At 39.5% G+C, this 27512-nt stretch overlaps 1 protein-coding gene across 1 annotated transcript; it reads right to left on the reverse strand.

Annotated features, from left to right (window-relative positions):
- Positions 1–30: 30 nt before the first annotated feature.
- NOL11 (nucleolar protein 11) lies at positions 31–27512 on the reverse strand. The gene is made up of 18 exons (XM_063120016.1): positions 27338–27512; positions 25338–25451; positions 24018–24074; positions 22005–22150; positions 21577–21634; positions 20390–20531; positions 19263–19460; positions 18660–18736; positions 16022–16145; positions 14306–14409; positions 11569–11634; positions 8001–8185; positions 7675–7800; positions 5939–6166; positions 2668–2746; positions 1053–1145; positions 410–517; positions 31–180 (listed from the first exon to the last, which is right to left on the reverse strand). The coding sequence occupies exons 1-18, from the start codon at positions 27467–27469 to the stop codon at positions 70–72; spliced, it is 2148 nt and encodes a 715-aa protein (XP_062976086.1). The 5' UTR covers positions 27470–27512; the 3' UTR covers positions 31–69.

Here is a 27512-nt window from a genome sequence, read left to right on the forward strand (position 1 = left end):
AGCTTGAGTGGGAAGAAAAAACTATTCATAACAGATTCATAACAATTTTATAATGAACACGTGCCAAATTCAAACAAGCTTGAGAATTTCAATGGAATATAAGCCATCTTCTGGATGCTGTATCCTCTGTAACTGCTTCAAGCTTCCTTCAATCTTGTTAAGTTCAGAGTAAAAGCGTACCTAAAAAGAAAAACAAACAAAATTGTGGTTGCAAGTAGGCGTAAACTTCAACATAGCACTACTTGTGAGAATGTAAGTAATCACTGCCCCGTGTAAAAGGGCAGTATATAGCATACAAACAAAGCCATTTATGATATTTGTAGGGGAAGGAAGTTCTTGTAGCACCGTCTATAGTGACAGTGATCAATCTGTTCTTATAGTTGCAATATCAAAAGGAACGGAAACTTACTTGGGCTCTAACAAACTTGTGTAGCTTAGAAAGCAATCCTCTTGCTTCTGGCAGCATCACAACAACTGTAAAGTTAGCATCTAGGAGGAGGCAGATCCAGTCCATGATCTGAAAAATGGAATCAGTGTTACGTAAGGGTTACAGTGTGATGCTCTTAAACTTTCAGCATATTTACAACCAAATCAGTCCCAATAATTAGACAGAACTCGAATGCAAGCATGGCTAGGATCCCAGTTTTATAGTGTCAGTTTTGAAATTGACACTAACAATATTCCACAGAAGATACAAATATTGTATTTTAACCGTTGCTTAGACTTCCTTTCTGAATTATGAAATTTCTGTAGGGAATTTGCCAAGTCATTTGTTTCCATGATTTTAATGCCACTCAAGATGTGTCCTCCACTCCTAACAGCATTGCTTACACTCACACAGGGTGTGGCGAGCGGATGAAATAATTTGTAAGCCCCTTGCTCTCATGGGATCCTGACATATTTTTTTTATAGATGCCCATTCCAAAACACTCATCATAACGATGAACAGGTAATGTGCCCTCTACTTCTAAGCACACATTAACCACCACATGCTTTTAGTAAAAATATAAACTGAGTATCATAGAAACAGAGTTTTAATGTTCCCCTTTTACCTGATTTATGGTCACAGAAAATATTCCAGAAAGGTCTGTAGTAACCTCTTCACTGCATTTCATGTGCAGGTACTGCAAATATCGGAGAAATAACTAGGAAAAAAGAGCAGAATAATGACATTAAATTGAAATGCTTAAATATATGCCCTGTTTTTTGTGTGTGTGGGTGTTTATATCTGTATTTGCAAAAAATTTTTTTTGACATTTTAAAAAGAATTACGCATCTCAGCTACTCAATTCAGATATCCCAACAAATCACCACACATCATTGTTTTCCAGGCAAAAACAAGCATTGATACAAACCAAGACTGTTTTATTTCATTGCTTTCAGATTCAGACATCCAGAAATCTGCATTTCATCTATAGCCCCCTGCACTACAAAGAAGTGAAGCCTCTAAAAGTCCTCAATCTAATAGTAATTCTATTCTCCTTTCCTTATTTATATGAAATCTGCCTAAGAATTTGCATAAGAGCAATAGAGGAAATACTTTATTATGAACATGTATTAAAAGAATAACATCATATCTGGTATTTAAAATTTATTTTACTAAAGACCAAAGAGAGTCTATGGAGCCCATTAGGAAGAAAAGACTATTCACTGGATAATTTACTTATTTAATACATTTATATACCGCCCCATAGCCAAAGCTCTCTGGGTGGTTTATAAAGGCTAAAAACAGCGAATATTAAAAACAAATATAAAAATTAAGGCCATCAAAAACATAAAAACAACAATACCCATTTAAAACAATTATTCTAGGGTCAGTTAAAAACTCAGCATATGTTAACTGACTGGGAGAAAAGTTTTGACCTGGCGCCGAAAAAATAACCATGTTTGTGCCATGTTAGGGAGATCATTCCATAATTAGGGGGCCACCACTGAAAAGGCCTTCTCCCTTGTTGCTATCCTCTGAGCTTCCCTCAGAGTAGGCACTCAGGAGGAGGACCTTAGATGTTGAGCGTAGTGTATGGGTAGGTTCATGTCGGGAGAGGTGTTCCATCAGGTATTGTGGTCCCAAGCCGTGTAAGGCTTTATAGGTTAAAAACAGTACCTTGAATTGGGCTTGGAAACGTATAGGCAGCCAATGCAAGCAGGCCAGAGCTGGTCTTACATGCTCAAACCTTCTAGTTCCGGTTATCAATCTGGCTGCTGCATTTTGCACAAGCTGCAGCTTCTGAACCATCTTCAAAGGCAGCCCCATGTAGAGCACATTGCAGTAATCTAATTTGGAGGGTACCACTGCATGGACAACTGAAGTTATGTTATCCTTGTCCAGATAGGGGCATACTGAGCCACCAACCAAAGTTGGTAGAAGGCACTCCGTGCCACTGAAGCCACTTGAATCTCAAAGGACAGAGATAACTTTGCTTCAGTTGTCCATGCTCTGGTAATATACACATATATTCAGTTTTCACAGCAATATAAAATATGCATCATAACATGTTAAAGGCTATCACAAGTGTTTCTCTGTAAAAGTACATTGCTGATTGAGTTTGTGTAACTTAATGTTTAAATCCACAAGATATTCACAGGACATCTTTAGCAAATACATGATTAAGAGTAATGCTTGTTAGAAATAGCTGCTAAGTTCTGAGGAGAGAAGTCAATACTTACAATAACTTGCTCAGCAGAGAGATCTTTCAAATGAGGCAAAAGAAATGTTTCACTATATGCTGAACGAAGAATGGTATTTCTTCATAAGATTCAGGTAATAGTGTCAAGGATCAATATGTATTAAGATTTGTATCCAATCCCACCCCAAAGCAAGATCTTTTTTTTTAAAGTGCTTTTGATGTATCAACAAAATGCATTGGTTCCAGAGTGTTCCTTTCATTAACAGTAGGGCTCATTCTGGTGACAGAAGGGACCGAGATCCAGCAGAGAGACCCACTGGAGGACGGGGATGGAAGATTCCCTCTCACCCCTGCAGACCCCCACATCAACTCCCATACTGTTCTGGAGTTTCCCCAGCCTTCCAGAACAGCTTTTCAGGGGGCACAAAGAGAAGGGGAGTTGTAAAAAATAAACATAAAAAATCACCTCCTACCTTCTCTCCAATGGGAGAGTCATGTGAGTAGAGTTCCACTTGGATCCAAGCCACTGTATTAAATTAAGTATTTTCTCGGTTGTCATAGTTCTTGTATTGGCCCAAAGAAAAACAACCTTCGATTGTTAATCCTCCAAAAAATGACATTGCTAATATGTGGAACAATACAATTCAGGCTCTCTGGGAACTTGCAACATGCCAGATTATTGGTCCTTGAAACACTTCTACCAAGCCTCAGAGAAAACACACATTGGTCAGGGAGCCAGTATGAGAAGGTATAACTGATTACATCAGCATTTCATGACCAGTTGAAGGGTTAACTGTAGAGATGGGGGTCTATACACGCCTTACCTATCCCCCAAACACCAAATATCTGGGCCAGAAACAACCAGCTTGCAGTGATGCTTCAGGGGAACCAAGAAACTGTCTAGAGCAGTGGTTCCCAAACTTTTTAAGGTCACTGCCCCCTTGGTTCCACAAACTCATGCCCAGCGCCCCCCTACCCTACACTATAAAAATAATTATTCAGAATAGCGGTTTTCAACAACCCACCAAGGAAGATAATAACAATAAAATTCAAAACAGTAACAATTAATTGAATACTTTATTCAAAATCCAGTTGGTGTGCCCTGCCACGCTGGCTGCAAACAGTGGTGTTCGCTCTCTTTCCCCTCCCTCCCTCCCTCGGCAAGCCTGGGGTGGGTGCTTCCCATTTAGAGGGGATTCTAGGAGTTGAAGGACTTTTTTCTGTCTAAACATGCATAAAATTGTGCCTTTAACTTATCATGTCACACTATAGGAATCAAATAGGATTTCCTTCTTCAGTGGAACACACTTACTTCGGAGTAAGCACCATTTTGTTATAGGAAAGGATAATGTATTTTAATTAAAATTTTAAAATAATTATCTGCCATCTGGTACAGTTTTCCTATGGAAAACCTGGCTGGACTGAAGTAGAGGGGCACTAATTTTACTGTACTTATTGTCTTTAAATATGGTTAAATATCCCACAGTTACCTTGCTATTCTATTTCTACAATTCATTTTCTCCTGTCTTTTCTTCACCCTCTTTTTGAATCCTATGCACATTTACCTCAGAGTAAGTTCTATTGATCTCAGTGGGGCTTACTTCTGAGTAGACATACTTAGGATTGTGCTGCAGCTCTGTTTTTATGGTGACACAAGATACACACACACCATGTTTACCAAAACAACGCTTGAAAAAAGGGGGTTGGACACCCTGAAATAAGCAAGGGCAGATAGGAATTGTTTCAGCAAGCATTCTGGGAAAAGGTGCTGCTGAATCTTCTTTAGCCAGGAAGGACCTGGGGAATTGCAATTCTCTCTCCCTCCCCCTTTTCTTTTCTCTCCCAATTCTGTTGTAGTCCAGACTTTTTTGGGGGTGGGAGCACACACAGAGACACACAGTCTCTCTCTCTCTCTCTCTCTCCAACCCCCCCTCCCCACAAGCCTCACAATAGCTGCCGGGCTGATTAGGACGGGAGATGGCCCCAATCTGCAACTCCTGACGGGGAAGGGAGCCTGGTGATACCTTGCAGCAGCACAAGCAGTCCTGCTCCCAACCCAGCCTGCTCGCTGACTGCTGTTCTCGGCAGCTGCTCTGCCGCCCGCCATCCTCCACGTGCTCCTTGCTCTCCACCGCATGGCTGCTGCTCCCGCCTTGTGCAGCAACTATTGCGAGAGGTCTGCTGGGGCAGCTTGTAGGAGGGAGCAGCTCTGGCTGAGGGAGGAAGTGGGCGGTGGTGTCTCTAGCAGGAAAGACGCCCTGGGCCCTCCTAGGCAGGAGAAGAGTGGGCAGAGCAGCTGAATTCACCACTGTTTCCTGCTCGGTCCCTGGGTTTTAGGACCTTCTGGAGAGACCAACTCGAACGCCCCCCTGCCACCCCTTTGCCTGTTAGCGCCCCCTGTTAACGCCCCCCTACCGTCCCTTTGCCTCTTAACGCCCCCCTATGCAATCCCACCACCCCCAAGGGGGCAGTACCGCCCACTTTGGGAACCACTGGTCTAGAGCCTTGAGGGGAGAAGTTGCCTTTCTGCAACTTTGGCCACAAAGCTTATTGTAAGGAGATAGCCCTAAGTTGAGGGTTGAGCATGTTAAAGATAAACTTAAATGGTTCATTGGATCCACATGTAATGTCATTCCAGGAAACATAATTCTCTACCTTTGGGAAACTGGTAAGGTGCACCAAACACCAGTTCTCTGCATATCTTTTCTCTTTGAATATGGAGGAATAGATGGTACTGTCAGAGAGCACTCTGCAAGTCAACACAGGATATAGAGAAGAAGAAATCTTTAGCTCAAAACAGTCTTCCCCAGCTAATTTTCCTTCTAGGTCAGGGGTGAGCAACACTGTGGCCTTCCAGATGTCGGGACTCCAAATCCCCTTATCCCTGACCATTGGCCATAGACTTTCCCAGCATCCCAGTTTGCTCTTCCACTATTGCTATATACAGTCATGTTACTCAGAATTCTCGTCTTACATGGAACCAGAGTAAGGAATTGCCAAATTGGGAGACATACATTTATCCTTGTAGCAGACAGACATCACAGGCAACCTTGCTTTAGTTCTGTGCATGGCATGCCCTTGTAGCAATACTGATAAAAGACACTGGGGGTGTACCGCAGCTGTGCACCATTATAAGTTCAAGGGAATGCATTTGGAGGTTGACTTTTTCACTAAGAATATAGTACTAAATAGATTCAAGGAAAAATCTTTCAGTATCTACAGACACAAAGAAAAATCCTAATTTAGTTTTAATTTTGTAATTTACATCAGTAATATACCGAACTTTTCTTTTGTAATTATGCAAAGGATACAGTAACGTTGCCTTTTGTGGTCCAATAGGGCATATTTCACTTGTGTCCATCACATGAGATTTCTGAATTAACTGTGTGTCACAGCCATCTTCTTCCATGAGTTCAGAACTGAAGCCATTCTGTATAATTTTTGTTTGTTTTTCCATTTTGTTGTTGTGTTGACTATGAACACAACCTGCTACAGAATCTGAATTCATATTCATGGCTTCAAGGCGGTCATCTCCAATGCTACAAAAAAAAAGCAATGCCTACCATACTGATATTTGTGAAAAATCACATTTTAACAGATAATCCTGATAGTGAAATTTCAATAAACGTAAGGAAGATTATTTGGAATCAAGACAGAAAAAAACCCGTAACTTCACTTGCATGCATGGAAAACTTCTTATATTAAACATGTCCTGAAAAAACCCCATGACAAAAAAAGCTGCATTGTAAAGATGCCTGAATATTTGGAGCGCATTAAAAGCCACCATGTAGTTAATTTGCTCTCCCTGATTTCATATATGAAACTTTCCTAGCCTCAGTGAATCTAAAAACAGAAGAATCTGTAATTTCACCCTTATAAAATTGAAAATCATAAAGGTACATATGTCAAATATTAAATTGGCAAAAAGTAAGTTTCCTGAATGAAAGGGAATGTGCCATCATTAGCTAGAATACCTATTAAGAAAAACTTTCACAAACAAGGAAAAATAAGTAAAGCAGCACATGTGCAATTTCTACTGCATGCCAAAATGGTAATTTAGGGTCAGTACAAAGGGATGTGAGGCAGAGATACCCTTCCGTTTCTCTTGCTTTAAAGAAAGGGTGCTTTATTATATCTCGTAGACCAGGGCTGCAAAACCCGTGGCTAACACTAGCCAGGCAAAGTGCCTGTTCAGGAGTGGGTGGATGTATATTCATGTGCACGCCCATGCATGCACATGTGCAGCTCCGCGCAGGCCGGTAAGCACTCAAACACAATAAAAATGGAATATGGTTCGTTCTTTGTCACTCTAGTCATTCTGCTCACCTTGGACCAACCTAAGATGCAACTCTTTTTGGTGACCCTTGCATTATGAGTATCTTAACTCTAAAAGTTTAGCATAGGTTGGCAAGCTTTTTACTATTTGCTTACTTTCAAGTATCCATTCTGTTTTCCATTTCTGTCATATTCCTTTAATAAATATATTCTTTCAGTTTGGACTGGAGGTTTGAGTGTGAGTTTCTGGTGATCACATCTGCCTGCCACTCACCTTCCTGTGTTTATCTATTTGTGTCTAATGGGAAGTAGGTGGAAAGCAGGCTGCCTGCCTGAGGTGATGGGAGGTCTTACTCAGATGCTACATCTCCCCAAGCAGATAACTAGCTTGTAGCTCTGCAGTCCCCCAACCCCAAATTGGAGGAAAAGGGGGATAGCAGCAACCTACCAATCAGGAAGAAGTATGTACAACTAGTCTGTCTCACAAGGGAGCTGTGGTATGGAAATCTTTACAAGATCTTTACAACTTTCAAGGCTCTTTATTACAGAAAGTAATCTGAAAATGTTTTATTAGCTCAGAGCAAACTCTTGCAAGAATGAACAGTGATTTAGGGTGCGATCCTGCACATGTTTAGACAGAAAAATTCATACATCTAGCGTTCCCCAGTCAGCTATGCTGGCCTGGAAATGCTCAGAGCTGTAGGACTTTTTTCTGTCTATACATGTATAAGCCTGCAACCTAAAATTATAAGAAAAATTGCTTTAGATTTACCTGAGGAAAGTCTTCAGACAAGCACAAGTAACTGCTTCAGGGATGTCAGGAAATTGCTGCAGGCACAGTTGTAACAAGTGAACATCTGTTTTCTCCAATGCAATGGCCATTAAGTCTGGGCACATACTAGGACACAGGACAAACAGTTAATCTCTGGATATATCTCAGTACTTTGCTAATTAGTAACTTTTGTCCCCACAAAAATCTTTCAGACATTTCTGGGAGCACCACAGGTTCATACCAATTCTTGATAGCCACCACTGAAAAAAAAGTTGAAGGACCCCAGCTTTTTATTCAAACATTTTATTAGAAAAGATGGTTGTCACCTGTAAGAGACACCTTGTGTCTGAACCAGCTGCACCAGGCAATTGTGAGGATAAAATGAGGACTCTATTTTACATCTGTCCATAAGAGCTGAAACTATGCATCCAACTGATGCTTGGAAGTCTGCCATCTGAGTACCAGACAAAAACATTTGCAGCTTTTCTTCAATTATATTCTGAGAAGAATCCTGAAAAAGAATGTTATATTTAATAGCTCCATAAGGACAGCTTTCATTACTAGTACTAATTAAAATTACTAATGATTATCACCCAGTTAAAGAAATTATGGTTGTCATTTAAGTTTTAATTAGAGATGTGAAGGCCTGGAAAAAACCTGGAAAATTTTAGGAAAAAAAAAACATTTTTTTCCCAAAGCCTTGTTTTTCCCCAAAAAATTGGAAAAAATGAAGAAAACAATGGATTATGGGATGTTTTATTTTAGGATGATGAATAAAATGTTTAAGACAAGATGTTCAGATATTTACTTCTCCAAATGATTTCTAAAAACTATGTACAGTATTCGATTATTACAATTTTTGTGCACCGAGGACAAGCAAGTCTTAGTTTGTAAACTGAGACAACTCTCAAATGCAAGACTGAAACTGATAGTGATAGCTATAGCTCAAGAAATAAGTCTGATTAAATTTCATGCATATTCATTGAATCTTGGTCTCCTCACTTTTTCTCAGTTCCTTTTATGGGAATGGGTGCTTTATGTCCGCTTGACTCTGTGGAGGACTAGCGGAGACATAAATAATTTTCTTTGTTACTGATGTTAATGGTTTCCTCTGTTGTTTTAAATTTTTTTTGCCTGTTCCTCATAAACTGGGAAAACCAAAGAGGTTCCTTACAGTTCAGGTGTTCCTAACAGTTCAGGAGCTTGTAGCTCCATTTGTTACCAAAGAGGTAAAAATAAAAATAAAGAAGTAAATTCAGTTTGTAATAATTATTTGAATACACTGTATTTTTAGTATCAAATGTAATAATTTTATGCCAAACCAACTTGGACATAATTACATTTTATGTTCCTAAAGTAACAAAGCGACTTTCAACCCTTAAAAAGTGCTAATATCGCATTATTTCAATTTTTCTGAAAATTTCTATTTCCCCCTGAAAAAACCCGAGTTTTTTCCATGGCTTCAAAATTTCCGGAAATTTTACACCTCTAGTTTTAATCCATTAGATTTGCATCAGCATATGTTTTGAAGTAAAACAAAACTCTTTTTAGATGCCTGTGTCACATGCAGGATGTAAAACATGCAGAGTGTAAAAAAAGAAAAACACTGGATTGCTGCATTAATCAGATAATGAATTTAGTCAATCTAAAGGTTTTTAAATCAATTAACATAACCAACCCAATCTTGCAACCCTTCTAATTCCATATAGAATATGTTCTACTAACATACTTCCCTAAACAGGTACCTCTGCTCAATTTCCCCAATTTCCTCCTATCCTGCAACTCCATCCTTTGTTCAGGACTGTTCTCTGAACCTTTGTAGAGGCTTTTCTTACTTTATATACAATTTAAACCTCCCCAAACAATAATTCAAGGTAGTTGCAATACTTCAATTTAACTTGTATATAGTATATCTATAGTTGCTAAAACATCTGGCCAGAACCTATCCTAATAATTGATAACATATTTGGAAAGGCTGGATGGAGTTTATTCTTCCCTCTCGTAACAACTTATAACTTGCTATTTTATCCATCACCACTCCAGAACCAATCTTCTTTTTCCATTGTTTCAGAGACAGCATGTATGTTGATCACTAAGCTTTTGCTAAGCAGATCCTTGAAGCTATTCACACGTAACTCACCATCACCACTAAATCTCTAGGGATCTGATCTTTAATATCACTCCGGAGTATAGTTGTTTGGGTTAATTGTTACTCATAGCCTGCAATTTCTTTAATCCTGTTAATTATCTTCCTCCAATATTCCTTAACAGGATTACAATTCCACCACACATGGGAAAAAGCTCCTGTACCATTATATCTCCCGCACCTATTTGTTACTGCTGGGTACATCCTAGAGATCCTCGCTGGTGTAAATGTGTGCTGTAGAAGGGAGGATCCAAGCTATTACATTTTTCAGCAGTACTCCTTAAGGTGGATTCAACTGAGGCCCAGTATTGGGCAAAAGGCGGGATACAAATAATAATAATAATAATGGCAAATCTTTAGTTTAAACTGCAACTGAACTGCAAATTGAAACATTCAAATATACTTTATTTTCACACTGAAAGTTCTTCCAGTCTCCATGTAGCTCAGAAGACTGAACAACATTTTAGCTGCATTAGTTTATCGTTATAACCTCTTTGTAAATCATAATTGAATTCTTACTAAACTGAGGCAAAAATCAACCTTAGAATTGAGATATGGCTGGCAGGACAAGAAATTTTTTAAGTCAACTCTGAGGGAAAGGAGAACACCCCTCCATCTATTATTAAATTTGTACATACGGCAGCTTAATGTTTATGCAAACTACATAAAATAAATTCAATTAGAAACTTTGTATTTATTATCCAATTAAACTATACTTTTGAATTGAATATACTAAATTTTATAAGCAACCCAAGTTATGCATAAATTTATGTTCCCAAAGTACAAACTGTCTTTAAATCTGTAAAGGAGGGCCCTCCAACACGGTGCCCACAATTCCCTTCAACGCCACCTGCAAAGGGGTTCCCATGGTGGTGCCTGCATTGCTCTATTTCTCTCACTCACGCCTTTATCATGCTGTTTCTCTCAACTCGCAACGTCTACCCTTGCTATTTCTCTCTACCTATTTACCTCGCTGTTTATCCCTCCTCCTAGCCATGTTTTTCTCAGCCCTCTACACTTTTGCTGTGCTATTTCCCTCTCCTTCCCAAGCTCCAGCCTTGCTATTTCCCTCCTCCAGCTCTTCTAACTAGCCAAGGCAGCCATTATGTGACTAGCCACATCCTCCATGGAAGCCATTTAAAGTGGTGCCCACAGTGGTTCCTCAAATTCCCAAATGTGCCCTGAGGTCTAAAAAGGTTGAGGTCCCCTGTCCTACATAATGAAGTTATTCGAATGGATCTTGCGTGTGTTTATTTGAAGGTCTTACATAAAATACCGCATTTACCTTATACACGTCAATGTTTTAGTGGGAATTCTAGCTTTGCTAAATGGTTACTTGATAATTATACAAAGATGTCCAGTTGGTCTGCATTCTCTTCCCCTCCTTATTGTTTTATTATGATTTTATTAGATTGTAAGCCTATGTGGCAGGGTCTTGCTATTTACTGTTTTACTCTGTACAGCACCATTTAAATCAATGGTGCTATATAAATAAATAATAATAATAATAATAACAAAGTCAATCAATACAAGCTGGACAGCAAAACTTGCAGGACTCTTATAATTAAGTCTAATTTGATCTGCTGAAAACATAAAAAGGATATATTCCAATTTTAAAAAATTGTGCATGAGTTAGTCAACTTCTGTTTCATATCCTATTTTATCTGGTTCATCCACAAGAATACATGAACATACAGAAAATGCCACTCAAGATGCCCTTGCTTTTACTAAAGATTTTTCATATTTACCTTGATCATTAAAAGAAGCTGTTCTGTTGTCAGGTTCTCCAGTTGAGTATTCTTTTTTGACCTCAGCTGCAATATTTAACATATAAAGGTTTTTTTTGACAAAGTTAATTAAAGCTCCATGAGGGCTGAAAATGCAATGGTCATGTTAACAATTATAAGTTGTATCCAAAGGCCTGTGACCAGGGTACCTGAGAGACAACCTTCCCCCATACAAGCCTGCTATTGGGATTTAAGATCTTCAGGGGAGGCCCTTCCCTTGGCATAGCTGCTATTGGAGGCATGTTTGGTGGAGACACGAGAAAGGGTATTTTCAGTGGCTGCTCCCAGACTTTGGAACTCTCTGCCAAGGGAGGCTAGATTGGCTTTTCTCTCTGCTGTCCTTTCGCCAGAAGGCAAATCAATTTTTATTCAAGGAAGCCTTTAACATATAAACTGGTCTGCTGGGTTAGGTGCCATCTGGGTTAGGTGCCATTTATTCTTTTATTCTGTTTTTAATGTATGTGTTTTATAATTATTTTAATTATAATAATTATTTTATAATTATTTTTATTCTACATTTTTCTTCTTTTTATTGATAGGTGCTTCGAGCACCATTTCTGTGGTGGAAAAGCGGGGTATAAATAAAGTAAATAAATATTGTTGCTTTAAAAGACTCCTTTTCACTCAGAAGTTGTGCTTCCAATGGGCCTCACGACAAATCATGCAAGCATAATATCATAGCATAATAGTATAGCACAGCACCTACAGTTAACTACTAATTTCGACACTCATTCCCACCTCCTCCAAGCCCCTGAAAAGCTTATAAAAGAAAAACAAGTGCCAAAAGTTCTGAGAGAGAACACACAAGCACCCAGCTCCCAGGAGTTTTGCACAGGTTCTCTCCACTTTTAATGTCATTCTACACAAAGGAGAAAGGGGAGAATTAGATCTGACAGTTTTTAATCCTCTATACCAACAATTAACTAATGAAAATAATTGTCTTGTGCTCCTTCAAAAAAAAAAAAAAGCCCTGATTAAAAAGGGGAAATGTATTACAATGTAAATGTGCCGGCTCTCCCCAGTCTGTTCCAAACCTGCTATACCATATATTTGTCAATAAAATGATGGGCCCTTGTGAAGGGAGACTGACATCTCCCCACCCACATTAAGAACTCAGATAGGGGGAGGGAGCTCACCAGAGAGGTGACAGATGCCACTGAGAAGCACAGAACAGACTCCTTCTCTCAAATATCCACTGGAGGTCTTTCTGGCAGCCTAGTTTAGCAGCTTTAATAACAAGATCTAAAGGTCTCTCTCCCCCTTGGTCTACTGGCTCGTAGGTTGGCAGAGGCTGGAGATGGGTATCCAACATTGCCTACTGTCAACCGTATTTGCAACAGTCATAGGCCTGGATCCAGATTTCCTGTGAGTAAAACTCCTATTGAAGAGGCAGGGGCATAATTTTCATGGATTCTCCCTGTTCCCCATCCCCACAAGTCCTTGGAAAGCTGCTCTGGAGGGTTGGGGGGATTCTCCAAAGCTGTGTGGGAAGTGGCAAGTGTGGCTGTAAGGGGAATTGGAAATCCCCCATCTCCCAGGAGCTCCTGCTGGATTTAGATTCCTTCCACAAACTTACAAACCTTAGTAAATGCTATCAGAAGTATTATTTTATGCTTACTTTTCTGAACCAGTAAGATCTGTATATGATACTGCATACAGAAATGTGGATAATCGACAAAGATGGACTTTTGAGGGTTAAACAAATTGAAGTGGTATCTGGTGTATTGCAAACTTACACTGTGAATCCTACAGTGTGATGCCAATTGCAATTTAATCAGCAATAAGACAAAGAGACTTAAAAGTTATGAAAATAATATCAGCCATTTTGGCTTGGAAAAATAACATCCATGAAAGTGTGAATTACATCCCAAATACTTTTTTGTTCCAAATATTACCAGTTATAATTACATGGGAGAGATGGTGAAATAAGTTATTAAAAGTAGTTCATTTAGGGGTATTTATTGGTAAGTAAGTGAGAGAGCACTCTCTGCACTGGATCAATTTGATTAATGTTTTGGATTTTAGTATTTGTTATCATCTTGAATAATGGATTCATTTTTATTGTTCTAGCGCTGTGCTGGGTCAAACTAAAAGCCCATCTAGTCCAGTGTTTTGTTCTCACATTGGATATGAATGTCAGAGAAAAACTGAATGGAATCAAAAGACATCAGATTTCTATGAATCCAATCTGCGGATTCCACAGTGGACTGGCTTTTTCTGAGACACACAGGTTCTGGGTATGCGGACTGATTTTTTTTTTTTACTTTCCAGAATTTTACACAAATTTAGTTGTAGAAAAATAATGTAAAATAAAAAAGCACTGCCCAAAAATGCACATAGGCTAAAGCATGAAAATATGCATAGCGTGGATGGGTTTGCACATTTTGGGAGAAGGGATTTGCACATTTTCTGCATGTGCTAATTCAGGAAACCGGAAAAAAATCCAATTCCGCCTGACAATCTGAAATGCAGACAGAATGGATTTTACAAAATCCATATATCTCCCACCCATTGGAAGCAGGACATAAGCAGAATAGCACCCTCCTGTTTGTGCTTCCTAGCAACTGGTATTCTATATGTTATTTCATCTGAAACAGATCCAAACAAATCATGTTTGGGAATTAGGTAGAAAGTCGTATTACATATTATATGAACTGGAAAGGAAAACAGGGGGGAAATAACTATGAAACAAACATACCAGCCTCTTAGATTCACCCTTCGCAGGTAAAGACTGATCTGGCTGTACCCATACCAGGTCTTCTTCCTGAAGCATACTCCAGTTCACAGGCTGAGTCTTCATTTCTGGAAATAATGTACAAAAACAAAAAAACATTCACTTTAAAGGGGACAGACAATTCATGTTATATGTATGTACCCCAAAATATATTTTCTATGAAAACTATGATTATATAAAACTGAACAAAGAACTTGGCTTTTACAATGTTGAATCCATACAAATTATTTTTCTGACAACCTGCTCTTTTCCTCTGTCAGGATCATGACATAGGGTAGCTTAAGTCTTGGTCATACATTCCAAAAGCTTTTTATTTAGTTGTAGATGTGTTTGTTCTAATTCTCTTATGTTATGTAAACTACCTGAGCTTTGCTATTTGCTATCTTCATTTCTGATTGCTTAGTGTTTTTTCAGTGTGCACAGAACAAGAGATCCTTCCCCAATTTCTTAACAGAGAACATACTGCAGTCCAAAATGTACTTGAACTGGAAAAGCAAGTATTTTAAACCATACTGAAGACCCTAGGTATAAATCTGTACACTGCTGTTTTCATAGCACAACTAAGGTAAAATATATTTACATATTGCCCTTGAAACAAATGGTTCACAACAAAACTATAACAGAAAAACCATTATATCAACCATCAGTATGGATATTTGTTTAGAAAATGTCTGAATTATTTGAAACGCTCTCTCTCTTCCAGCAAATCCCAGTTCGAACCCCATCTCTTCCATGGAACCTTTGGATTATCGTCTTACTCTTCACACCCAACTAAACCAGTGATAGCCCCTTCCCTCCTGCTACCAACTGTCTCTGCAGAGACCACCAGTGAGGGAGGAAGCAGCAGCCAGGCACCTCTCCATTGTGCCTGGGTCCACCTGAGAGCCCTCCCTCCCTCCTGCTGCCAACTGCCAACTTTAACTACTGAACTTTGCAACTAAGATTGTAGTGCCTGAATTTGCTTTCCTTTTCCCCCTCCTCCTCCCTCCCAATCCCCTTTCCTTTTGTGTCATGTCTTTTAGATTGTAAGCCTGTGGGCAGGGACTGTCAAGAAATACTTTTGTAAGCCGCCGTGAAAGCCTTTTTTGGCTGAATGGCGGCATAAAAATGCTTAAATAAAAAAAATCAAAAAATAAAATAAAATCAAAGTCCAGGTATAGTTAACTGAATTTTATCACATTCATCCCTTATCTCTCTGGTCTTCCTCCGTCTCCACCTCCCCACTCTTGCTACACATCTACATTTAGACTATCCACTTCTCCAGTCAGGGGCCTACCTTTTGATTGCTCTTTCATAAACACTGATGAAACCAAATAATTAACTCTTTATTGGCTTATTTCTATCAATCCACCTTGACTTGCAGTCTGCTGGCCAGGGAATATTACAGTTGGCCAGACTTAATACAAGCAGGAAGAAAGTATTTTAAACACCTCTATTTTTCATTTGTTCTTCTGAGATCATGTAGGAACAATTACAACTGAGAAAGAGAGACGCATTCCTAGATATGATGCACTAGAATTTTTAAACTGAACAATCTTAGGACAATGCCTACTAATAAACCAAGTCTAAGATATATTGGGTTTTGAGTTTGAGAATATTTAGATCTAGTTTTCCAAAGCAATTTTAGTGGAAGGGCCGCCCTGTGGACGTAAACATAAAGCTTTGTAATTAACCTCCTACCTGATGTTTGTGTATCCTTAATTTTCCCAACAGCAGCAGCCAAGGAGGATGTTTCACACTTATATAGGATGACTGTTAATTCCTTACCATGAGTTATGAAGAGTTTGTCTCCATAACACCAACACTAAAAAACCAATTAAATACACGATTAACCAATTAAATACACAGAAAGTGATTTACTGAAGTTCGCTTATGCCAGAATTAAATAGTCTCTATGATGCTACAGAACGTTTGAGCTTTGTAATTTCAGCTATTTCACTACCACTGATGAAGTGATTTGAAAATCCCTTGTAAGAACTGAGCAAATACAGAGACTCTTATGAAGATTTTCAACTATTGCTAATATAGTTGAAAATCTAATTAGAGTGCAATCCTATGCATGTTTAGACAGGAAAAAGTCCAACAACTCCCATCATAATTCAACTAGTTGCCTGGGGAACAGTGAGAGTTGTAGATTTTCTGTCTAAACACTCATAAGATTGCATCCTTAGTAATAAAATTAGTTACAGTTAATTAGACAAGACTAGCTCCTTAAATATAACTATAAGTCAATTCATACTACCACTGCCCTAATGGAGACATCTGTAAGAGCATAGAGGCACCCAGGGATCTGGATCATTGATTCTCATTCACATGAAGGACCAAACGAAGGACTCTGAAATGAATGAGGTTTCATACACACAGTAGTCCAGCCATGCCTCTTAAGCATTCACCGGATTAACACTCGTGATCTTAATAAAACCATCACTATGTAACAGTGAAGTCAAACAAATGTCCCGTATACTCACTTCGTCACATTCAGGAAGGTTGTAAGACCATTATTTTTGCTACGCCTTTGAGTGAGAATTCATTTTTGTGGCATTGCTGCTGTTTTTTAATTCTTGTTCTATTTAAAGTTTTGTATGTAAATTGCTTTGAGCTTTTTGCAAAGTGGATTTTGAAAAACAATCAACAAACATCTGATAACCAGTGCCATCTTAAAGTACTTTCAATACTAAACGTACTGGTATTATACTTTTCACCACTCCATTTTTAGAAAATATTTTCTACTTTTACCTTGGTTTAAAGTGTTATTTTTATTGTTATTTTGTTGCATTATTTTTCTGCCATGAACTTTTTGCAAATGTAGTTTCTTAATTTTAAAAGTTAATAAAATAGATATAATATAGACACACAGGGCCATGAGTGTCCTGGAACAGGCAACAGGGAACCAGTACTGGACTGTAAAACAGGAAACTAGCATTCTTTTGATCTACCCCAAGTATATGACCTGTCCTCTAACTCTGTACTGATATGAACTAGAAGTGTGGCTTATGCCGTGTACAACAGCAGGATTAGCCATTGGGGCTGTTCAAACATAATGACTGCCCATCAACTTAAAAACCAATAGGTTGTCGTTCACAAGGAGGAGTGCTGCTTGCACCATGCCTTCTTATTCCGTTTTTACTCCACAACCCACAATCAACTCCTTTGTAGGTTGTGTGGCATGACATCCAAACCTAGACCGTTGGGTTGTTTCAGAGCTAAAGACCAAGCAAATAACACCCCCCCAACAAACCCTCAGCGGTCTGGGTTCAACCAATAAAATAAATAAACAAATAAAGCTCAGCAGGAGCTGATTGTGGGCCGATTGCGGAAGAGGCAGGTATGATACAGATAGCACATCCACTCTCTCCCACTTGAGCACGAGAAGCCATAGGTCAATAAATCCAAAATACCCACAATGCAAAATACCCATATCAGGTTAACAAGCTTCACTTTTTTAGGTCAAATATCACTCTAGAACAGGAGTGGGCAACTTTGGCCCTCCAGATCCTGTGGCCTACAACTCCCATCAGCCCTAGGCACCATAGCCAATGGTCAGAGATCATGGAAACTTTAAGCCAAAACATGTGGAGGGCCACAAGTTGCCCACCTGTTTTAGAAAACAGTACATCTCCTGAAAACTATGTTTGTAACATTACATAATGGCTATATTCACATATCATACTAAATCAGCTTTTTCCAACCCGGTGCCCTACAGATGTGTTGGGACTACCAACAGACGTGCTGGTTGTGCATGGAGGAAGTGGTAGCCATAACACTTCTGGAGGGCACCAGGTTAGGGGAAGTTACACTAAAACAAAGGGTGCTGTGATGCGCACAAGCAGGTACAAGATGTTCACACTTCACTTCCCCCTCCTCTTGTGTGGGAGAGGGGAAAAAAACCAAGAAATTTTGTTTTTGGCTAACCATAGGTTGCCATTTTGTCGAAGTGACAAGCTGGTGAACACTAAATATGGTTAATTTCAAACAAGCCAAATTCAAACCAAAAGTTATGAAACTAGTTTGTCAAAACTAACCCTAGTAAGCATTAACCACAATTCTGGGTCTGGACAACACAATAAACTTTTAACTAAAAGCAAAAGCAAAAACTTTTGAACTCCTCCTCTCAGCCATGCAGCGGGGAAACATTACACTACACCAGGGTTTAACATGATGTTCAAATGTGGCCAACATTTTTTAAGAGCAGTGAAAAAATAGAGAATATTTGTTTTATAACAGCTACACTTCTCCTTCCATAACTTGCGTACATGGATTTCTATTGTGAACGAACTATAACAATCCTATTAAAATGAATCAATTGATCTCCACTTACTTGTCCAGTGGTTCCCAGTGGCAATTCTTTTGAAGCCTGCAATGTCTGAAACTTTATATTCCATATGGAAACACAATCTACAAATAGGAAAAAGATGTCAATCAGAATGCCATTTGCCTGTGCACAGTTTGCAGATATGAATGCTGTCTGTAAATTAAAATCACTTTGGTAATATACAACCAGAGTAGCTGTCAAAGCTTTTCTGTTGAACACTGCCAATAATCATTTAAGTCTCATTTGATATTCTGATTAGTTATCAAGAATCTAGTTCTAACAAATCTGTTTTAGAAAGTGAAGCCTCAGCTGCATAATGAATCAATCCCCACAATGCATGATTTAACAGATCAAGAACAATCATTTTCTTTTTATTGCTTTCCCTTTCCCTTCCTGTTCTTCCCTCCTTGTGAGAATGGTTATTAATTTTATATTTTAAAGCCTCCAGGCAGGGTTTTGTTGCTTTTTATTCTATGTTTCATATTTTACAGCAACTTGACTTCAGGCACTTAATACTATTTTTCAAGAACATTTGTTGCACGTTTCCTTCCTGTTTAGAGTTAACAAGTTAAGCTGAGCTATTTTAGCCCAACTGTTGAATTGCCGTACCTCGCATATTACTATCTGAGGACTGCAGACTTCCTGTTATGGCAATATGATCTTTATCAAGAATGGCAATTGAAGTTCCTTTATGAATAGTGCCAGATGCTACAAGTCTGATCAGAAGTGACTTTGGTAAAATTTGCTCTTCCTCCAAGCCACTCTGTTGTAGTGGCACCAGAACCTTACACACACATCCACTCGAATCTGTAAGAAGATGATCAAGTTAAATTGTGGTTAACAAGAATGTTAAATATAAGTTGGGATTCACCAAATATTGCTGTGAAAGGGGGCAAGACGAAATTCTTCCTTAAGAGGAAGTATGCATGGGAAGGCAAAATGAGTCCCCTTCCTCTGTTTTGCCTTTCTCTTTCTGCCTCTCTGCCAACTGCTTCCATGGAGGCCCCATATAGCCCATCATACTAGCCTCAACTGCTAAAGGATTCCCAAAGAATTAAGGCTAATGCATGTGCCCTACCTGATAGATTAATCCAAAGAAATGGGGAATCCTTAGTTGCCCTCTTTCAAACACTTTTTGCTCATGGTAAGCAACTATTGACCCCAGCCTACCAATTCTCACTTACCATCCTCAATTAATATTTTTATGATTGTAATGGTAACCCAAAGTAAATGAGAAATGGCCTTATGTATCAACTTCTAATATAGTGGCCCTATTCAGACATTAACAGCAAACTGTAGTTCGGCATTACAAGAACATATATACTTTAAATAAAGAATGTGTAGGCATGAGCCACAGGCACATGATTTGCAATCCTGATTTGCTATGTGGATGAAATGGCAAACAATGGTATTGTGCGTGTATACATGCATACATATACATACACACACACACACACACACACACACCTCTCACTTACAGAGGAAGGAGATGGGAAAGAGGCCCTGTATAAGCTTGAGTTCATGTTTTGGTATTATGTCCAAATGCAGCGATTGTGTATTGAAGTTGTAAGTTTGCATTTATGTCTATGCTTGTCTGATGCCAATATAAAATTATGCCATTAAGAACTATCAACTGCTGCTACATCTGTAATTTATATAAAAGATTGATTAAAAGTAGCATCATGCTTATTCATCTCCCCTTCCATCAAGCTTCCACTGTACTGTTAAATACTTACACAAACAAAGGAGTGTGACAATTTTGTTTTTCAAATATGCAGCAAAGCTCACTGGAGTGGATGACTCATTCCCTTGATCAAGCTTAAACTTCTGAAGGATGCATGGATTACGCTGCTGAACATATATGAAGTAATTCCCATCCTAAAGACAAAAAGCATTCTTTGTTCATTTCCCTAACATCCAGTGTCATTAAAATGACATTACACCAAGACAGAAGTTAACTGCATCATATGGGGGCTCTAAGCCTAACATTAGAAATGATCATTCCATGTGAAAGAGCATGTGGATATGATCACATGAGAAAGGAAAGATAATTATTGCACTATCAGCAAAGTAATAGTGAAAGAGTAATATAAAGCACTTCATATGTTTGTATCTGTAAGTTAGAGGATTTGGCTTGTAAGAAATATTGTTTCCATCCCGATAAGGAAGGACTTGGTTCCCAAATGTGATGACTTTTTTTTAGCAGTGGCATTTTTGATGTTCAATCTGGACAGACTATTGTGGTACAATATTGAAATTAAAACCATTTTTCTATGTTTGAGAATGAACAATGGTCTATCCTGTCCAAAACTGCAAATAAAAACAGCAGCATTTTATCATAGAAGTCCTCCAGTGCATGGTATCACTTTTACAGTGAGTAGTGGATGAAATCCTCACCTAAAAGGATCTAAATCTCAGAAGGTCTGAGAAACACTCTTTCTATTAGTCAACTTCCTGCTTTATCATTTCTGTGGAGCACATATATTACAGGGCAAATATTTCAAGATTTAGTTCTATTCATTTATTTATTACATTTCTATACCACCCAATAACTATACCTACTACAAGCTCATTCAGCTTTAAGAAATTCAACATGTTTTTACAGGAAATGGTTCTGAATATCTATATCTATCAGTGTACTAGTTTTGGAAAATCTGTTAGAATACTTATCATGACCAGAGACAAAAGAGGTGAAAAATTAATGTAATATAGATCAGCCTACACTGCTCCTGGACACCTCCAAGTTCAGGGTTGTCCGAGCAGTGGGAACACAGTCCATGGGATTGCGTCCTTAGAGGCTGATGGTTTATCAGTGGGGAAAAAATGCATCTGTGAATTAGTATTTGTAAATTAAACTTCAATTAAAATTTAAATGTAAATACTCTTACACCATCATGGCTGCTTTATAATTTTTAACACTCACCTGCTCAGTAATAAATATAAGAACAGGCTGTTCAACTCCCATGAAAGCATCACTCCATCTAAATGTAAGTTATATGGTTATTACTATAGGATAACTAAAAACACTGCCAAATAGGATATTGAATCGAAAGTAATAGGTATTAGTAACAGATCATTGCAACAAAACTGTCAGCATAAAAGTTTGAAAGCATGAAATAAACAGTCCCATGTTTTGCACTATGCCTTTCTTTGGAAAACAAGCAGCCTTTATTCACATTATTCCTTAACATCTTCAAGACTACTTAAGAAGGTGATGCATACTAATACCTCCTCCAGATTCTACAGACAACTCTGGAACCAGAGTGGGATTGGGGCAACTGGAGACATTCAACATCAGACTGACAGTTTCATCTTTGAAATGATAAAACTCGCACAAACTGTGGCACTTACTTAATAACTTCATCTGAAAAGATGTTTTCAATTTCTTGCTGAGGTGCTGCTAGCAAAGCATCTAAACTCTTAACGGCACCACCCTTGAACAGGACCAGTGGTTCAGTATGAGGCAATGAATGCATCCGATACACATCTGCTGACAACTGCAAAAACAAACAAAACCGTCAGCTTTGTTCTTTATTCTGAAATGCCAAATCTATAAAGGGTAATGAAATACAGGTATCCTTATAACAAATCCTAATAAATATTGTAACTATCACCAAATTATATTTAAGAACGTAAGAGCCATCCTGGATCAAAGTTCTGTTTAGTTCAGCATTCTGTTCATACAGAGACCAACCAGCTGTTGACCAGGAACCCACAAGTAAGACATGAGTGTAGCAGCACCCTCCTACCCATGGATTCCTGCATTGAGCAGGGGGTTGGACTCTACGGCCTTATAGGCTGTTTCCAACTTTATGATGCTAAGTTCTCCAGCAACTGGTGTACATAGGCTTACAGCCTCTGCTAGTTACTCAGAAAGTGCCTTGTCCATGTACTGCTGGGGCCAACTAAATGGCTCAGTTTGGACAACACGATAGTCAATGCAGTGCGAAAACTCAACTCAACGGTTGAGTTTTTAGGGAGCACTCCCCACACAACATGTTCTAACTCCAACATTGTATGACTGTGGGCTACCATGGAGTTGAATAAAATCCATCGAGACATTTGATTGACAGTTCCTCTGCCCTCTCTCCTCCCCTGGTCCTCCCGATGGTATCTCATCAGCCATCTCTGCAAAAAACAATCCCAGTGACTCTCCTAGAGCGGCACTCGCTCCTTTTGCTGCTCTTGCCAGGGAATTCTGTAGCCAGTGGGAAAAGTCCACTCAATGCAATGGAAAACTCTCTCCTCTGCACAGCACAGATATTCTATGTGGAGTGTTTCCTCAGTTTTCCTGCCAGACAACATCCACTGTCGAGTTCTAAAACCACCACTGACTAACATGTCGTCAGAACTAAGCCAATGAGCTGCAGTTGAATTCCATCTCTAAAGCTAACTACATCTGAATAAATCTGATGCTAATTGCTCTTTACACCTTTGGAGAAAGGTAGGGTACGGATGTAAAATAAACAATTAAAATAGTTGGAGAAGTCTGCAACAACTCCATCACTGACAGCACCTAGTACCAAGATGGAAATCTAATCCTCTTCCAGAAAAACAAACCTGACTTTACAAACTTTTTACTTTTTTTAAAAAAAGAAGATATTCCTGGTACAAGGTTGTTACTCAATTGACTGAGTAGGAACAAGGAAGAGCAGGGACCCAAACATCATCCCTTTATTTTTTGATGTGGCCTAAACTTCACATGAATAACACACTCTGCTGGAGGAATTCCCCCTTCCTTCTGCAGCCCCCAGCACCAACTTCTGGAGGGTTCCCTCACTCTATGGAGCAGCTTTTTAGGGGACACAGGTGGCTGCAGGGGGAACTGACAAAAAAAATTCATCACCTTCTTCCACCAGGAAACTGCTGGATCAGAGCCTTTTTGGGCAAAATCCAACGGGGCACTTACACCTCCACAAATTTTCTTACGCCCTGCCAATTCTGATGCACAAGCAGCCCCCTCCTCTTGCCCAAGAGTGATTTTGCACATCTGGGGCAACCCCAAACAAGAGGAAACAGTTGTTTATGGAAGAAGGCAGATCAGCAGAGCTTGCATTAGAAAGCACCACCAACCTACTTCCTTCCAGAAATGAGCATTTCCATTCATTTTGGGGCTTCCCCTAGGAAGCACCAATCACTCTTGTGTGAGTGGTAGGTTGGCAGGTCCCACCACTTGCAGAAGGGAATTGGCGGGGGCATAAGCGCCCTGTTGAATTCTGACCTTATGTTCATGGAAGGGCATGTCAGGTTCCAACCCATTATTTGCAAGACTGGTATAAGCATATTGAGAACTCATGCCAACGATTAATTGCAGAAGGCAATACTGAATATACTGCCATTTTAGAGCAAATTCTTATAACTTACCGTGGCTTTAAAAACTTTATCCAAATTAGTGTCATTTTCCTTCCATATCTGTAAAACCTTAAAGGAAAGTTTAAAAAAGCAGCAATACTCTATCGACGAAATATCACTCTTGCATAAATACAGATAACTTAGGAAAGTATTTAAAATCTGCTGGTGCCTATAGTACATGACACAAACAAATCTATAAAGCAGCTGTGTTGAGTCACTTAAGTAGCCACTCATATGGTGCATAGAATACAATCCAATAGACACATACCCACCAAAACAATACTCTGTCCTACACAGAATGTATACATGTACATCTAGGAAAGCCCAAATCCTTAGTTTCTAGCAGTGTAAAATTAATATATCCTCACCTATTAAAAGAAACAGACATAAAGATATGAAGGGGAAAAGAAGGCAGCGCTGAACTTCCGTCTCACACTGATCCTTATATAAAAGAGCTCAACTTCAGTAGAAAAGAGAACCTGCTATTTAATCCTAATTTTGATCTATGGAAATAAATACTGTTGATTTCAACTGAATTATATTTAAGATTGGCATCTTAGGGTGTGAAATTTAATCTCTTGGCCAATTTTCACACATTGTGAAAATATAAACAAAATTGCACTTCACCCACACTAACATGTAGTCTCACAACAGACTGCTTCCACACATTAACTGTTTTATGTATCACAGCCTTTCTAGAAGGGAAAAATATTAGGAAAATGTGAACACATTTTAAACAAGCCCACCACTACCTTCCTGATAAGAATCAATAAACAAAGTAAAAAGTAATCACACCCATTTGTTTCTAAGGGCCATGGCTTAGTAGTAGAGCACTTGCTTGCATGCAGAAGGCCCCAGGTTCAATACCTGGCATATTCAGGTAGGGTTAGGGAAGAATCCTACCTGAAACCCTGGAGAGCTGCTGCTAGTCAATGGTTCCCTTCAGAAGACACCTTAAAACACAGCTTTTACCACAGTGGTTAAGCCAGAAAGCTGGGCCATGTTCAGAAGACACCTTAAACCATGGGTTTAACCACAGTGGATATGGCTTTTTGCCTTAATAACTATGATTAAAGCCATGGTTTAAGGTGTTGCCTGAATACAGCCTGGCTTTCTGGCTTAACCACCATGGTTAAAAGTGTCTTCTGAATGGGGCCATTGTCAACAATACTGGCTAGATGAACCAACCAATAGTCTAAGTAAGTATAAGCCAGCTTCCTAGGTTCCATTGGGAGGATTATACAAATCTGTAATTTTCAGAAGGTTTGTGCCATATGTTACAAGTTTCTCCCATAATCCCCATCAGATACTCATATCAATAAGAAATCATACCTTCTCATCATGGACAACAATGAATTCGCCTGTTTCAGAATTGTACACAGCTGGGCATGTAATTGTTTGGCCCTGTTTGACTGACCAGCAACCCAGTGGTTTTTGATCAGAAACCTTTAAAAAAAAAAGTCAACGTTATCAACTGTTATGATACTGTTCTCTCAGCATAAATGATATTAAAATATCTACTTTACTTTGCTCAGCACACTTAAAAGATCTAGAGCAACATAGGCACATATTCCTAGCACACGACCCATGGTTTTATCAAGAGCTATAGAAACTTTTCAATATTCATCCTTACCCAGAGGTATACATGAGAATTCTTCCAGTTTCAAGGATTTGGGGGGAGTTCCCCAGTTTGGTGTGCACTCATCCATACCTATTTAAATTCCTACGGCCCTAGTAATGATCACAAAATGGAGGGCCAAAGACTTATTTTTCTGCCCAACACATGCCTGTCTTGTTGTTACATGTGAAGCAGGAATTGTGGCTTAAAATAAACTCAAGTGCTGCCTTCCTGCTCAACCTGGTGGTGTCTTGTTAATGTTCTGGATTTCAGCTCCCATCAGCCCTAGCCAGCATAGCCAATGGTAAGGAATGCTAGGAGTTATGGTCCCAAACTTCTGGCAGGGACCAGATTAGGAAAGCTGCTCCAATTGCTAAACAAAGCAACTTCAAACCCTGTATTGTTTTTCTGCTGTGCATGCAATGACAAACCAGGAATCCACTAAAACAAAATTGAAGCTTCAGTTGTTCCTCCTTCAGGTCAAATGAAAGGAGCGTGTGAACCCAGTGCTTTGTGTGGGCTACTTACAGACTCGCACATGTAACTCTAAAGTCTAAATTATGATTTATCATTATGTGCAAATGAAGCCATTGAAGCACTTCTCTCAGATATGTAAACTACTTACAATCTCATGTTAAAGGGAACACTGAAGAGGAAACTTAAATCAAAAAGAAGGAAGTTTCACAGTTTTGGGGCCATAATCAAGAAGCCTTGGGCAGATAGGCATTGTTTTACTATGATTTTATTAGATTGTAAGCCTATGCGGCAGGGTCTTGCTATTTACTGTTTTACTCTGTACAGCACCATGTACATTGATGGTGCTATATAAATAAATAATAATAATAATAATAATAGTACACATAGGCATAATAGTACTTATGAAGGCAGTGTTTCAAATAACCTGGTCCTAGGCCAATGCAACTGGTGCAGAATCAGAGTTATGTTTTCAAAGTGCCTACTTGAAGTAGGGGCACTTCAGGGACTGTGCTTAGCGAAACTGTGGTTCTCCGGGGTTAGCACTAACCACAAGCCGTGCTGTCGCACACAACACTTTAAGCCACGGTTAGAGCCATTAACCCTGCTACAGATGGTCCAAACTGGGGTTAGAAAGTGACCAGGGTTTAGCAAAACGCATTGCACACAACACCTTAAACCCTGCTGCTTAACCAAAAGCCTTAACCAACAAGGTTTAAAGTGTCTTCTGAACATGCCCATAACAAAGATGTAAAATGAAGTTGTTGGGTTTGCTTTGCTATGAGAAGACAGGATACCCTGGAGAAGATGCTGATGCTAGGGAAAGTGGAAGGCAAAAGGAAGAGGGGCCGACCAAGGGCAAGATGGATGGATGATACTCTGGAGGTGACAGACTTGACCTTGGGGGAGCTAGGGGTGGCGACGGCCGACAGAAAGCTCTGGCGTGGGCTGGTCCATAAAGTCCCGAAGAGTCGGAAGCGACTGAACGAATATACAACAACAACCCCCTTTAAAAAGACCATCCAACACATGGACCAATAATACTTCGCTCCCAACACGCTGTCCCACATCCAAAGAGTAAAGACTCGCCGGCTTGCTTGCCTGCCTCCCCGTTTACCGTTTTTTCTCAGCCCCAAACTCCATCCTTCGCCCTTCCGCGAAGCTGAATGCAGCACGCGCCTCGGAAACCGGCCTCGCGCGCCGCCAGCTCTACAGTAACTGCCAGCGCGGCTGCCGTTACCTTATACAGCGTCACCGTCCGGCCTCGGTCAGTCAGCAGCACCCGGTCTGCGTCCGGCTCCAGCCCCAATGGAGCGTGAGTGGGAGCACCAGCTAAGGTGCACAACGTGAACGCCTCACAGAACGCCGCCATCTTGAACGCCGCGCGAGAACTCCGTGGCTGTTCCACAAGCCCC

Source organism: Elgaria multicarinata, chromosome 3, assembly GCF_023053635.1.
Source record: "Elgaria multicarinata webbii isolate HBS135686 ecotype San Diego chromosome 3, rElgMul1.1.pri, whole genome shotgun sequence".
Taxonomy (NCBI): Eukaryota; Metazoa; Chordata; class Lepidosauria; order Squamata; family Anguidae; genus Elgaria; species Elgaria multicarinata.

Bases quoted from the DNA above. Each gene is read 5' to 3' on its own strand.
- NOL11 (XM_063120016.1), bottom strand. From the start codon at position 27,469: ATGGCGGCGTTCTGTGAGGCGTTCACGTTGTGCACCTTAGCTGGTGCT. The intron at 518-1,052 runs GTAAAAGGGGAA...TCCATTTTTCAG, and splicing joins TTTCTGTGACCATAAATCAG to ATCATGGACTGGATCTGCCT. The intron at 181-409 runs GTAAGTTTCCGT...TTTTCTTTTTAG, and splicing joins ACAAGTTTGTTAGAGCCCAA to GTACGCTTTTACTCTGAACT.